Raw genomic sequence first — 14,661 nt, forward strand, 5'->3', positions numbered from 1 at the left:
GCATGTTCCCCCAGGGGCCTCAGTAAACGTTTCTTGTCCAGATTCTAGTTCCACCCCGATATGTCCCTCCCCTTCAGAACCCAATGGAGTCATTCATTCCGGGCCAGAACTTACAATGGGGGGACCCACTGCTTCTTGGGAGGGGCCAACTTCCCTCTCCCTGAGGGTCACCGTGGGCTCACCCAGTCCCCCACATTCCTCACTGGATCCCCTGGACTTTCCTGGGACCTGGGAGCCGGTGGTGAATGAGGATGGAAGTCAGTCCAGGAGGATCTAACATTCATTCAGGGACTGGGAGGATGCCCGAGGGCAAGAGACAAGAAACAGGCAAGAACACCAGATGCCGGTAAGTGATAGAAAGGGAATCAAACCCGGGTGATGGTGGCGCGGGCATTTGGCAAAGCTCTTTGATGCGTGCACTGGGGATTTGAGTCTTTGTGTGTGAATTTTGCCTATTCAGGAAATCTAAACAGCCCAGCTGGCGTGGCTAAGTGGTTGAGCAACGACCTATGAACCAGGAGGTCACAGTTCGATTCCGAGTCAGGGCACATGCCTGGGTTGCAGGCTCGATCCCCAGTAGGGGGCGTGCAGGAGGCAGCTGATCAATGATTCTCTCTCATCCTTTTTTTAAATATGTATTTTATTGATTTTTCACAGAGAGGAAGGGAGAGGGATAGAGAGTTAGAAACATCGATGAGAGAGAAGCATCGATCAGCTGCCTCCTGCACACCTCCTACTGGGGATGTGCCCACAACCAAGGTACATGCCCTTGATCGGAATCGAACCTGGGACCCTTCAGTCTGCAGGCCGATGCTCTATCCACTGAGCCAAACCGGTTAGAGCAATATTTTTTTTTTTTTAAGAAGAAAATCTAAACAACCATGGAACTATAGTGAATGGTAGGCACCGAAGGATTAGGGTTTGTATTAGTCTCCGGAGGTTTCTGAAACAAAGTACCACCGACTGTGGGGATTAAATGACAGAAATGTACCGTCTCCATTCTGAAGGCCAGACGTCCAATGTCAAGGTGTCAGCGTTGGTTCCTTCTGAGGCTGAGAGAGAGTCTATGGCAGGGGCAGGCCTCTCCCCTGGGTTCCAGTGGCCTCCAGTGTCCTTTGGCTTACAGATGGCCATCGTTCCCTGTGTCTTCATATTGTCTGCTCTCTGCTCCTCTCTACCTTTGTGTCCAAGTTTCACCCCTTTGAAAATATATATATTTTTATTGACTTTAGAGAGGAAGGGAGAGGAGAGAGAGAGATAGAAACATCAATGATGAGAGAGAATCATTGATCGGCTGCCTCCTGCACGCCCCTGACTGGGGATTGAGCCCGAAACCTGGGCGTGTGTCCTTGACTGGAATCGAATCCTGGACCCCTCAGTCCGCAGGCCAATGCTCTATCCACTGAGCCAAACCAGCCAGGGTGAAAAATATATATATTTTTTATTGATTTCAGAGAGGAAGGGAGAGGGAGAGGGAAATAGAAACATGAATGATGAAAGAGAATCATCCATCGGCAGCCTCCTGCACGCCCCCTACTGGGGGATGGAGGCCGCAACAAGGGGATGTGCCCTGACCTGGATTTGAACCGTGACCTCCTGGTTCATGGGTCCACACTCAAGCACTGAGCCATGCTGGCCAGGCAGTTTCCCCTCTATTTTAAGACATAGTCATGTCAAAACAAAACAAAACAAAACAAACAGAAAAAAAGACAGTCATGCCTTGGAGAGTGTTGCTGAGTTGGTTGAGCTCAATCCCATGCACCGAGAGGCTGCAGGAAGGGGGTCCAAAATGGGTTACCCCAGTCCTTGCTTTTCATCACTGACTATTTTTTTAAAAATATATTTTATTGATTTTTTACAGAGAGGAAGGGAGAGAGATAGAGAGTTAGAAACATCGATGAGAGAGAAACATCAATCAGTTGCCCCCTGCACATCTCCCACTGGGGATGTGCCCGCAACCCTGGTACATGCCCTTGACCGGAATTGAACCCGGGACCCTTCAGTCCGCAGGCCGACACTCTATCCACTGAGCCAAACTGGTCTCGGCATCACTGACTATTTCTTGTCAATCCCTTGTGGCCTGCAAAATTTCTGTTGAGAAATCAGCAACAGTCTTATGGGAGCTCCCTTGTAGGAGACTAACTGCTTTTTTTATTTTTATTTTTTCTAAACATATTTTATTGATTTTTTACAAAGAAGGGAGAGGGATACAGAGTTAGAAACATCGATGAGAGAGAAACACCGATCAGCTGCCTCTTACACACTCCCTACTGGGATGTGCCTGCAACCAAGGTACATGCCCCTGACCGGAATCGAACCTGGGACCCTGGAGTCCACAGGCCGATGCTCTATCCACTGAGCCAAACCAGCCAGGGCCTGCTTTTTTTATTTTTAAGATAAATGTCTTTTTAGAATTTTTAAAAATTATTTTTTAACTTTTAAAAATGTATTTTTAATTTTTTTCTTTTCTTTTCTTTTTAAATGTCTCTTTTAAAAATATTTTTATTGATTTTAGACAGAGAAAGGGAGAGGGATAGAAAGATAGAAACATCGATGAAAGAGAAACATCAATCAGCTGCCTCCTATCAGGGATCAAGCCTGCAACCTGGACTTGTGTCCTGACCAGCAATGCCCTCCTGGTTCAGGGGCCGATGCTCACCCATTGAGCCACACTGGCCAGGCTGACCTTTTGCATTTTAATTATGATGTGTCTTGGTGTGGGCCCCTTTCGGTTCATCTTGTTTGGGACTCTAGGAGCTTCCTGGACTTGTACATCTCTTTCCTTCACCAGGATAGGGAAGTTTTCCATCGTTATTTTTTCACATAGGTTTTCCATTTCTTGCTCGCTCTCTTCTCCTTCTGGCACCCCCATGATGTGAATGCTGATATGCTTGAAATTGTCCAGAGGCTCCTATACTATTCTCTCCTTTTTTTTTTTTCTTTTTTAAAATATATTTTATTGATTTTTCACAGAGAGGAAGGGAGAGAGATAGAGAGCCAGAAACATCAATGAGAGAGAAACATCGATCAGCTGCCTCCTGCACACCTCCCACTGGGGATGTGCCCGCAACCAAGGTACATGCCCTTGACTGGAATCGAACCTGGGACCCTTCAGTCCGAGGCCGACGCTCTATCCACTGAGCCAAACCGGTCAGGGCAACTATTCTCTTTTTTTAAATTCTTTTTTTCCTTTTGCTGTTCTGATTGGGTGTTTTCTGCTTCCTTGTCTTAAAAAAATTTTATTTATTTATTTATTTATTTTTTTTTAAAATATATTTTATTGATTCTTTACAGAGAGGAAGGGAGAGAGATAGAGAGTTAGAAACATCGATGAGAGAGAAACATCGATCAGCTGCCTCCTGCACATCTCCCACTGGGGATGTGCCCGCAACCCAGGTACATGCCCTTGGCCGGAATCGAACCCGGGACTCTTCAGTCCGCAGGCCGACGCTCTATCCACTGAGCCAAACCGGTTTTGGCAAAAAATTTTTTTTTATTGATTGATTTTTAGAGAGTGAGATAGGAAGGGAGGGAGGGAAAAAGAGAGAGAGAGAGAGAGAGAGAGAGAGAGAGAGAGAGAGAGAGAAACATAGATGACTGGTTGTTCCATTTATTTGTGCATGCATTTGTTGATCTTGTATGTGTCATGACCAGGGATTGAACCTGCAACCTTGGCATATCAGGACCATGCTCCCACTGACTGAGCTACCCAGAAAGGGCATCTTTAAAACATCTCATTGGATTCTCTGCTTCATGTACTCCACTGTTGATCCCCTGTAATGCATTCTTCGTTCCAGCCCATGTATTCGTTTCTGATTGGTTCTTTGTTATGCTTCCTGTCTCTGTGCTTATGTTTCTGATCTCTTTAAATTCTAGCGTTCATCTACTCTTCCTGAAGTTCACTGAGCACCCTTATCACCAGTGTCTTTGAGCTCTCGCATCTGGTGGATTGCTTGTCTCCGTTTAATTGCGTTCTTTTCCTGGAGCTCTGTCCTGTTTTTCCATCTGGGACGCGTTTGTCTCCTCATTTTGGCGGCCTCCTTGCGTTGGGTTTTGTGTATTCGGTAGAGCTGCTGTTTCTCCTGCGCTTGGCCTAAGGCAGTAGGTGTTCTGTCGGGTCCAGCGGCAGAGCCTCCTTGACCACCTGCGCTGGGCACTCAGGTGCAGCCCGCCTGCCCCTCCTGCCATGTGGGCTGCGTCCACCCTCCTGTTGTAGTTGAGCCCTGATTGCAGTTGGGACCTCAATGGGAGGAGTTTATCCTCGCAGGCCCATTGGCTGCGTGGACTGGCTGCCACCATCCACTGTGAAGGGTGAGCTGTGCAGGGGCCCACCCCACTGGTGCCCACTGAGTGTACGTACCCCTTGAGAGTGTCACTGGCGGAGGCAGTTGGATGGTGCTTCAACGTCCAGCCGGTGCACTGGCTCTGGGACCCCCTGGAGGCGCAGGCCGAGCTCAGTGGGAGGGGTTACTTACCCTACCAGACCGCTGTACCGATTTTTCGGTAATTTCCACACAAAGGTGGAATATTGGCGCTAGATGAAAGGTAGATGAAAGGTAGACCTACTTTCTACAATGTCTCCAAGTTCCATCTTATTCTAACCGCTTGTTTGCATGTCACTAAGGAGCCCAGGTATAGGGGACAGTTAGGTTCAGGGCCTCAGGTCTGGTAGGATTAAATCCCTAAGTCAGGAAGTCCTCCCCAACTCAGGGGACCCTTGCACTGAGACCAGAAGGCCGAGGGGCAGCCATAGGAAAAGCTGGGGTTGGGGTAGGGGTGTGGAAATGTGTCTGGAGGGTCAGAGCGGCCAAGAGGAGACCAGTGTGGCTGGGGCCTTTAAGCCGGGAAGGACACGGCTGGTCGATATTGGAAAAAGCTCGCTGGGTGCCTGTGAAGGATGAACTGCGGGCTGCTAGGAGAGCAGTGGGGAAAGCAGCAATGGATGTCATTACAAGGTTCCGGGCAAGAGATGATGGCGGTGGCGACCTGCCCAGGGTGAGGCAATGGCGATGGAGGGAGGTGACTGTGGGTCTACTCTCGCCTTGGTTTGGGGTGAGGGACAGGTGGCGTTCTGGCAAAGTGATTGCGTGATTAATGGAGGGCTGGTTTGCCAACATGGGAAAACGGGGTGAATCCAGTTTTTGTGTGTGTGTGTGTGTTTCTTTTTTTTTCTGGAGAAAATCAAGAGTTGATCTGCTCAGGTCAAAGTCTTAGAACAGCGGTTCTCAACCTGTGGGTCGCGACCCCTTTGGGAAGGTCGAAGGACCCTTTCACAGGGGTCACTTAAGACCATCGGAAAACACATATATAATTACATATTGTTTTTGTGATGAATCGCTATGCTTTCATTATGTTCAATTTGTAACAATGAAATTGGGGGTCACCACATGAGGAACTGTATTAAAGGGTCACGGCATTAGGAAGGTTGAGAACCACTGCTAGGGGCTTCTGGGGTCCCCTCTTAATGCTCTGTCTTACACCCAGAAATGACTTGCCCAAACCTCATTTAGATCCCCAAATGTGGACTTGTTCATTTCCTGGTCTTAAAACTTAGCAATGGGCCAGCCCCTGAGCCCCAGAATGGTCTTGCTCAAATCCAGTCCTATAATTTTATGCTGTCACAGCCAGATTTAATGGCTCATGGCTACTGAACCCTTGCAATATGGCGAACAACTAAGATGCGGTATAAGTAAAAAAAACACTGACTTTTAAAGACAGAAAAATAAGAATGCCAAATATGTGGAAATGGTCATATTTGGGCACATTGGGTTAAATAAAATGTTATTAACATTTATTTCACCTTCTCTTTCTTTTCTTAAAAAAAATATGTTTGTTCCCCAGCTGCTTTGGCTCAATGGATAGAGGTCGGCCTGCGGACTGAAGGGTCCCGGTTTGATTCCGGTCAAGGGCACATGCCTGGGTTGTGGGCTCGATCCCCAGTAGGGGACGTGCAGGAGGCAGCTGAGCGATGATTCCCTCTCATCATTGATGTTTCTATCTCTCTCTTCCTCTCCCTTCCTCTCTGAAATCAATAGAAATGTATTTTTAAAAATAATTTTAAAAAATACGTTTTTATTGATTTTAGAGGGAGAGAAAGGGAGAGGGAGAGAAAGATAGAAACATTCATGAGGGAGAAACGTCCATTGGCTGCCTCCTGCATGCCCCCCATTGGGGATAGAGCTCCCAACCTCTGTATGTGCCCTGACTGGGAATCGAACTGGCGACTTCCTGGTTCATGGGTCTTTTCTCAGCCAATTGAGCCACACTGGCGAGGGCTCACTTTTGCTTTTACTTTAGAAAAATATGTTTTTAGCCTGGCTGAAACATATGTTTTTTTGATTTTTTTTTTTTAGAGAGAGGAAGGGAGAGAGAGAGAAAAACATCCATGTAATACACACTGATGGGCTGCCTGCTGCATGCCCCCTACTGGGGAGCCAACAGGTAACCCGGGCATGTGCCCTCCCGGGGACCTTCCGGTGTGTGGGGCGACGCTCATCCAACTGAGCCACACCGGCCAGGGCGTCACCTTCTTTAAAAATGTTGCTGGAATCAACGGGAAATGGTATCTGTGGTTCCCACTGTATTTCTCTCAGCAGGCGCTGCTCGAATCCAACTGGGGTAAAGTGCACCCAACCCATTCCTGCCGGTGGCGCCATGTCCGCCCCCACACAGGGTCACACAGTCCCAGGCCTTCCAGGTGAAAGCCTCCTTAATCTGGTTCCCGGGTAGACCTCAGAACGCTTTTGCCTTAGGCCCTGTCTTTCAAATTAAATTTGGCTACTTCATGGGCCCTGGACGGGGTTGGGAGAGGACCGAGTTTCCCCATCGACCCATCGACCCACCCCCAAACCCCAGAGGCTCTGGGCAAAGGGTGGGAAGAGGTGGGTGAGAGGCAGGTGGAGAGAGGAGGCGGGGAAGGGGTGGCTTCCCCCCTGCCCTTTCCTGTTCTTGGGATCTGGATGCCTCCCTTCACATCCCCCATAAAGCAAACAACTCAAACTCCACTACTAATATCTATAATTTTTTTTAAAAAATGGTGCTGTCCTCAGGGAGAAAGTGCTTTCTCCCGTGTCAGGAATGGACTCCTCCTGTCCTTGGGATGCTTACTGTATCTTTCATAAAAAGGACTCTTTTTCCACCCTGGCTGGTTAGCTCAGTGGTTAGAGAGTGGGCCCCACAGACTGAAGGGTCATTTCCTGGGTTCCATCCCTGGCCCCGGTTCAATGTCTCTCTCGGTGTTTTCCTCCCTCCCTCCCGCTCTCTCTCTAAAGATCAATGGGGGAAAATATCTTCCAGTGAGGATTAAAAAAATAAAAATAAAAATAAGAATAAAAAGGACTCTTTCCAACTCGGGGTCCTAATAATTCTCGTTGTTGTTACTGTTTTTAATGGGGCGGGTCTCCCGCCAACCGTTATTAGGAAGGGTCTCTCTTGGTTACTAAAGCAGCTGAGCCATGCCCGTCTTCCTAGAACCCATAATTGGACGTTCCCAGGAGCGAGGACACTCCCCCAAAGCCTCATTCCAAGAATACCAGGCGTCGGAGATTAGAAAAGGATGGTGGGTGGGGTTTACATCCTGTGGCGACAGACGTGGACTCTTCTCGTACCCTTTGCCCCACATTTCTCAGTGGCCCCGGGGCGGTCCAGTTCCGGAGGCCTTGCCTTCCCCAAAGCGGGTTCCGGGGACCCAACACAACGGACCCCCCCATTACTTCCTTTTAACCAGCGTTGTTCAGTACCAGGTCCCATTCTTTTTTCTTTTTTTTTTTTAAATATATTTTTATTGATTTTTTACAGAGAGGAAGGGAGAGGGATAGAGAGTTAGAAACATCGATGAGACATCGATCAGCTGCCTCCTGCACACTCCCCACTGGGGATGTGCCCGCAACCCAGGTCCATGCCCTTGACCGGAATCGAACCTGGGGCGCTTCAGTCTGCAGGCGGGACGCTCTATCCGCTGAGCCAAACCGGTCAGGGCTCAGGTCCCATTCATGCTGAGGAGCTCCAAGGCTGGAGGAGGAGGAGGAGACTCACAATTTTGACTTGCTATCTGTATAATGGCGTTATGATTTGCAAAACAAAAAAATAAAAATAAAAAATAAGCATTGTATATTGAGAAGTGATGAAAAGCCAACACGTAATGTAAATCTGGCTGACCCTTCCTGGCTGTGTGACCTTGGGCAAGACAGTCAACTTCTCTGGACCTTAGCTTTCGCCTCTGCTTAATGCAGCGGTTCTCAACCTGTGGGTCGCGACCCCTTTGGCGGTCGAAGGACCCTTTCACAGGGGTCGCCTCAGACCATTCTGCCTATCAGATATTGACATGACGATTCATCACAGTAGCAACATGACAGTGATGAAGGAGCAACGAAAATAATTTTATGGCTGGGGGTAAAAACATGAGGAACTGTTTTAAAGGGCCAGCAGGTTGAGAACCACTGGATATGAATTGGCTGTTTCCTCGGCAGGTTTCACGAAGTTAGGTCGGAACTTCTCGGCCGCCAGACAGGGGAGGAGGCAGGGACAGGGACCTCTTCTTGGAAGAAGATTGAAGGAGTCGTGGGTGGAGGAGATTAGGGAGAAAGGGGAACAGACAGACGCTTGCGCAGTAAACACCTCACGCTTTCTCGTCCCTCCCACATCCTTCTCTGCGGCAGGGAATTGCAGGCGGCGCTCCACCTATCCCAGCCCAGCCGAGTGACACCCTCCCTTAGCCACCTTTCATCGCCCTCCCCGCTTCCATATAACCGCTCACTCGGGGGCGGGACTAGGACGGACACGGCGAATCCGCGATGCCTGCGGGGGCGATCTCCTCGCCCATTGGCCTCAGCCGACGCAAGTCTCACCTCCTCGAGCCCGCTCCCCCGCCTTCCTTCACGTCAATCCCTCGCTTACGGGAGAGCGTCCTGATCCAATCACGGCCGGACCCGGCCGCGCGGAGGGGGCGGGCCCACCGTACGTAATCGAACTCCGCCCGTCTCTTGGGCAACGCCTCCTCCCAAACGGAAATAGCGGGGCGCAGGACCAATCGCTGCGGCGTGCCTTTGTCCTGAGGCCAATGAGCGAGGGAGCGAGGGAGAGCCCGCGTGTGAGCGGCAGTAACGTGAGCCAATGGGCGGTGAAACCTCAGGCGGCCGAGGAGAGGGGAGGGGCTGGGGGCGGTGCTGCGGCCTTCCAGCCCGCCCGCCCGCCCGCCAGCCCGTCCTCCCCCCCCGCGGCGGCCGGCTCCGCTCGTTGGCGTTGCCTGGGGTCCTTTTCCTCCCGGTCCCCGCCTGCTTGCCCCCGCTGCGCCGTGCCCAGCCGGGCCAGGCCTGGAGCCGACACCACCGCCATCATGCCGGCCGTATCCAAGGGCGATGGGATGCGGGGGCTCGCGGTGTTCATCTCCGACATCCGGAACTGTGAGCGTGCGGCCGGGGGGACCCTGGAGGCGGGGAGCGATGAATTGAGGGGTTGGGGGTTACCTTGCCTGGGGGGTAGAAAACCATGGCGGTCGTGGAGGGAGAGGGTAAATAGGGCCCCGGGGGAACTTCGAGGTGGGGGAGTGAAGGGGCTTAGGGTGCCTCTTGAGGTGACTACATGGAGTGGTTAAGAGACGCCCGAGAGGGTCTTAAAGGTGAGGAGGTTAGTAAGGTTCCGAGGATGGGGGCATAGAGGTGTCCCCGGGAATGATGAGCTTGGGGGTCCTATTAGACTGGGATCCCTGATGCAGATAGAAAGGGAAGGCGGTGCATGGGTGTGTGTCGGGGGTACCCCGTGTTGGGGGGGGGGGGGAGGCCAGAAGGGACTGGGAGGACGTAAAACCCTGGAAGCCCAATGGGGCCGTGCTCGAGGGCCTGGGTGAGAGGGTGTCATAGAGGGAAGGGGCTAGATAGGTCACCGGGGCTCTTGGCCAGGGCACAGAGAGCGCCCGGGAGGGACAGAGAGTCCTAGGGGCCTGGGGAGGAGAGATGGGAAGGGGAAGGACTGTGGCGGGACCCTGGGGCAGGGTCGAGGGGCTCCAGGATGGAGGCTTGCTCAGGAGGATGGAGGGCAGTGGAGAAGGGGCTTGGAGGGTGACTGAGGCGAAAGGAGGGGCTCAGAGGGCACCCAGGGGAGACATTGCCCGTGGAGAGGCTTGGGAGGACCGGCGACAGGGAGCTGTGGGCCTGGGAAGGAGAGGACACCGTCAGGTGTGGGCCCAGGGGATGTTCCAGAAAGGGGAGAGAGCCAGGGGGCCTTAGGGGTTCGTGGGGAAGAGGTCTGAAGAGCTGGGGGTCGGGGGTGGGGGTGGGGGAAAGCCTGGGCTCGGGGTCCAGGGAGGAGGACAGTCTGGAATCTGGAGCCTGACCACGGCAATATGGGGACAGCCAGCGCCAGCAGGAAGGACTGTCGCGGTGATGGGAGGCCTGGTGCCAAGTCAGCTCCCAACTCCTCACAGCAGGTGTTGCTGCTGGGAGCTGTCAGGAGCTTCCCGGACTCTATGCGCGTGGCCTTGGGGCCGGCCAGACCTGGGTTCGAGGGCTGTCACCGCCCAGCCGGGTGACCTTGAATGAGGGACCTCACTTCTGTTTCCTTATCTGCCAGGAGGGATAAGGCTGTCCCCACTTTGCTGATGAGAGTGTTGTGATGATGTATGTAGACGGGGCCTTTCCCGCATTCCAGGCACGAGACAGATCTTTGGCTATTGTTCTTGTTTTGCTGTGTCTGGAGCAGTGGCCCCTCTTAGGTGCCCAGGGATTGGTTTAGGGTTTAGTAGGTATGGAAGGGTCTAGGATGCGTTAGATCTGGTGAAAAGGAGGGGTGGGAACTGTTGGCATCAGGTGGAGGAGAGATGATGTGGTTGTTATGAAAAGGGGTGGAGCTATGAGGGGTTTGTGAACTCCGTGGGGGGCCAGCTGTTAGAAGCAGGTGTGCCTTACCCTAGCTGGCTTGGCTCAGTGGATAGAGCATCCGCTTGCGGACTGAAGGGTCCCAGGTTCGATTCCGGCCAAGGGCACATGCCTGGGTTGCGTGCTTGAACCCCAGTACGGGGTATGCAGGAGGCAGCTGATCAATGATTCTCTCTCATCATTGATATTTCTATTTCTCTCTCCTTCTCCCTTCCTCTCTGAAATCAATAAAGAAATATATTTAAAAAAAAGAAGAAGAAGCAAGTGTGCCTGCATTGCCTCTGGTACCTGCTAGCCATGTGACCCTTGGCAAGTCACTTAACCGCCCCGATGCTCCGTTTTCTTGTCTGCAAACCCCAGCATAACAGCATCTTACCTTTGAAGGTTCATTCATTCAGTTGACAAGTACTTTAGACCCCTGGTGTGCCAGACTGTTCCAGGGACTGGGGCTACAGCATGAGCAAAAATCCCTGCCTTCGGGGGCACCATGGCAGGAGGGAGACAGAAAATAAACACAGATAACTGGCAATAAGTGACACAATGTCACACTGTGAAGAAATATAAGGAAGCGGGGAGCAGGAGGACAGGGAGCTCGGTGCAGGCCTCCCCGAGGTGGCTCCCTGCAGACATCTGAGTGGAGACTGAGTGAGGTGAGGGAGTGAGCTCTGTAGTTTTGGAGGAAAGAGGGGTCTAGGCAAGGCAACCGTGCATTCGAAGGTCCTGAGGCTGCGCACGCTCAGTGTGTGTTCACTTCAGGGTGAGGGGGCCTGTGTGGCTGGAGCCGAGGGTGGGAGCTGAGGGCAGAGAGGGTGCGGGAATGTGTAGGGCTTTGTGGGTCAGTGAGCACTTTGGCCTTTCTCTGAGTGAAACGAAAGCGGCGGCAGGTTTTGAGCACAGGAGGGGCATGAGCTGATGGATATTTTATTTATAAGAATTCCTTTTAAAAAGATATAGTTTTATTGATTTCAGAGAGGAAGGGAGACATAGAAACATCAGTGATGAGAGAGAATCATTGATCAGCTGCCTCCTGCACGCCCCACACTGGGGATCGAGCCCGCAACCCAGGCATGTGCCCAGACCAGGAATCAACCGTGACCTCCTGGGTCATAGGTCGACGCTCAACCACTGAGCCACGTCGGCCGGGCCTATTGATGTTTTAAAGTCATTCCTGTGGCCTCCGTGAAGAGCACAGACTGGAGGAGGTGTGCGTGGAAGCAGGGAAATAATTAGGGGGCTGTTGCGGGCGTCCAGGTGTGAGATGGTCTTGGCTTGACTGGGGTGAGAAGGAAATGTGGGGAGATAGTTAGGTCTGGGATCAATTGTGAAGGATTTGCAAAGGGATTGAATGAATCATGGTGGTGGAGCAGGAAAGAGAAGCCAGGCCAGTGTCACTGCAGGACCTGAGAGGGAAGCCAGAGGACAAAGGGGAGGTCGAACTTGGGGGCACTGGAGGTGATTTCACCAAATGCGTTGGGGCTTCCTCTTGTCCTTCCTTTTCTCAAATATGTGTTGAGTGGCTGGTGTGTTTCAAGCCTTATCATGGGTGCTGGGGACATTGGTGAATAGGACAGACTTGTCTATGCCCTTGTTAAGGAGACAGGTACTGCCCCTAAAATGCAGCTGTTCTTGTCACACACACAAATAAGTTGTATACAGACGTTTATAGCGGATGTTTCCACAATTGCCAAAAAGTGGAAATAAGCAACCCAAATGTCCATGGACAGATGATAAACAGATGTTCCGCCCATGCAGCGGAATATTATTTAGCCATTAAAAAGGATGCCGTACTGATAGATGCTACAACATGGTGCACCTTCTAAGTGAAAGAAGCCATATACACAAAAGTGTAGGCTCCCATGTATCTGACATGTCCAGAACCGGCAAGTCCATAGAGACAGAAAGCAGATTAGTGGTTGCCTGGGGCTGAGGATCGTGGAATGTGGAGCGACTGCTAATGAGTACAGGATTTCCTTTTGGGGTGAGGAAAACGTTCTGGAATTAGATGGTGCTGATGGTTGCACAACATTGTGGATACGCGAAAGACCACTGAATTGCACACTTTAAAAGTGGTGACCTGGTCCTAGTCGGCTTGGTTCAGTGGATAGAGCATCAGCCTGCGGTCTGAGGGGCCCAAAGTTCAAGTCCAGTCAAGGGCACATGCCTGCGTTGCAGGCTTGATCCCCAGTGGGTGGCATGCAGGAGGCAGCCGATCAATGATTCTCTCTCATCATTGATGCTTCTCTCTCTCTCCCTTCCTCTCTGAAATCAATAAATACATTAAAACAACAACAACAACAAAATAAAGCGGTGACCTCTAGGGTATGTGAATTATATCTTCACTTTTTTCCCTTTTAATCCACAACTGAGGATACATGTTTCTTCTTTTAAAGTTGATTTTTAGAGAGGGAGGAAGGGAGAGAGAGAGAAACATCAATCCATGCCTCTTGTATTCGTCCCGACCAGGGATTGATTCCTCAACCTTTTGGTGTCCAGAACAGTGCTCCAACTACCTGAGCCACCTGGCCAGGGCTATACCTCAATTCTTTATTTTTTAAAAAATATTTTAACGATTTTTTACAGAGAGGAAGGGAGAGGGATAGAGTTAGAAACATCGATGAGAGAGAAACATCGATCAGCTGCCTCCTGCACACTCCCTACTGGGGATGTGTCCACAACCAAGGTACATGCCCTTGACCGGAATCGAACCCAGGACCCTTCAGTCCGCAGGCCGACGCTCTATCCACCGAGCCAAACCAGTTAGGGCTACCTCAATTTTTTAAGCGGAAAAATGTTGTACCTGTCCTAGGTCCCGTGAGGGAGAGGGCCTCAAAGTTGAGGGAATGGAGCTGATATCTTGCTCAGACTGTGCAGCAGTTAGGCGGGCCCAGGGAAGTGGAGAACTGGGCAGGCATAGGGCCAGCAAGTGCAAAGGTCCTGGGTCCCAGTCGAGATTAAGCCTAGGACCTGGGGAGTGGGGCAGAGAGCTTGTCCTGAGAGCACTGGAGGGTTTCAAGCAGGAGGGAGGGAAGAGAAGGGATGAGGGAAGAAGTACTGCTCAGCAATGACCAGGTGAGGAGGGCGAGGAGGCAGAGACATCACGGGGAGATCTGAAGAGCACAGTGGAGTTCAGAGAGGAGATCTAGAGGGAGATGAAGGGCAGGTTCAGCGGAGGGCCAGGAAGGGCAAATTCTGCAGATAAGAGAGGTTGAAGCGGGGTGCAGCCTGAGGGTGTGGTCCTGGCCTGACAGCGGGAGGAGAGGGGGGACTTATCTGCCTGGAGCTCCCGGGGCTGGGGCTGGGCTGCCACCTCTCCCGTCCCTCCAACCCTGAGGCGAGCTATTGAGGGAGTGAATGGGGGGAAGGGTGCTGAGCAACCCATTAGGGCGCATCCCACTCCACATTGTGGCCCATTCCGTCTGTGACATCTCCCCCAGCCCCTGAGCACGGGCCCTGGTCTGATCCTCCTCTGGATCCAGTCTGCCCACTGCAGGAGCTGGCCCACCGGAGTCCTCAGGAGATATTTGCCCATTGACTGACTGACTGACTGAATGAATGAATGAATGAACAAATGAACTGACCTTTACTGAGCACTGATTGAGTGCCAGACACTGTTCTTGGTGATGGGACCACAGCAGGGAACTAAAGCCCCTCTTGGTGGGGTTCCCATTCTAGGGGGGAGATGGACCAATACACAAGTAATTATATAGTATCCAGGTGTCCACACAGGTGGCATGTCCACACAGGGTGCTGGAGGGAAACGGAGCAGGGAAGGGGGGTGTGGGAACAAGCT

General features: G+C 51.6%; 1 protein-coding gene across 2 annotated transcripts in view; it reads left to right on the plus strand.

Moving 5' to 3' along the window:
* The first annotated feature begins 9,311 nt into the window (after positions 1 to 9,311).
* Positions 9,312 to 14,661, plus strand: part of AP2A1 (adaptor related protein complex 2 subunit alpha 1) — a 31,127-nt gene continuing 25,777 nt past the window's right edge. For both annotated transcript variants that reach the window (XM_081107684.1, XM_081107685.1), the window contains exon 1: positions 9,312 to 9,401. In XM_081107684.1, the coding sequence (XP_080963810.1) occupies positions 9,335 to 9,401 (67 nt within the window). In that variant the 5' untranslated portion in view covers positions 9,312 to 9,334. The remainder of the gene's footprint in view (positions 9,402 to 14,661) is intronic.

This window comes from Myotis nattereri (genome assembly GCF_964212035.1).
Source record: "Myotis nattereri genome assembly, chromosome: 15".
Lineage (NCBI taxonomy): Eukaryota > Metazoa > Chordata > Mammalia > Chiroptera > Vespertilionidae > Myotis > Myotis nattereri.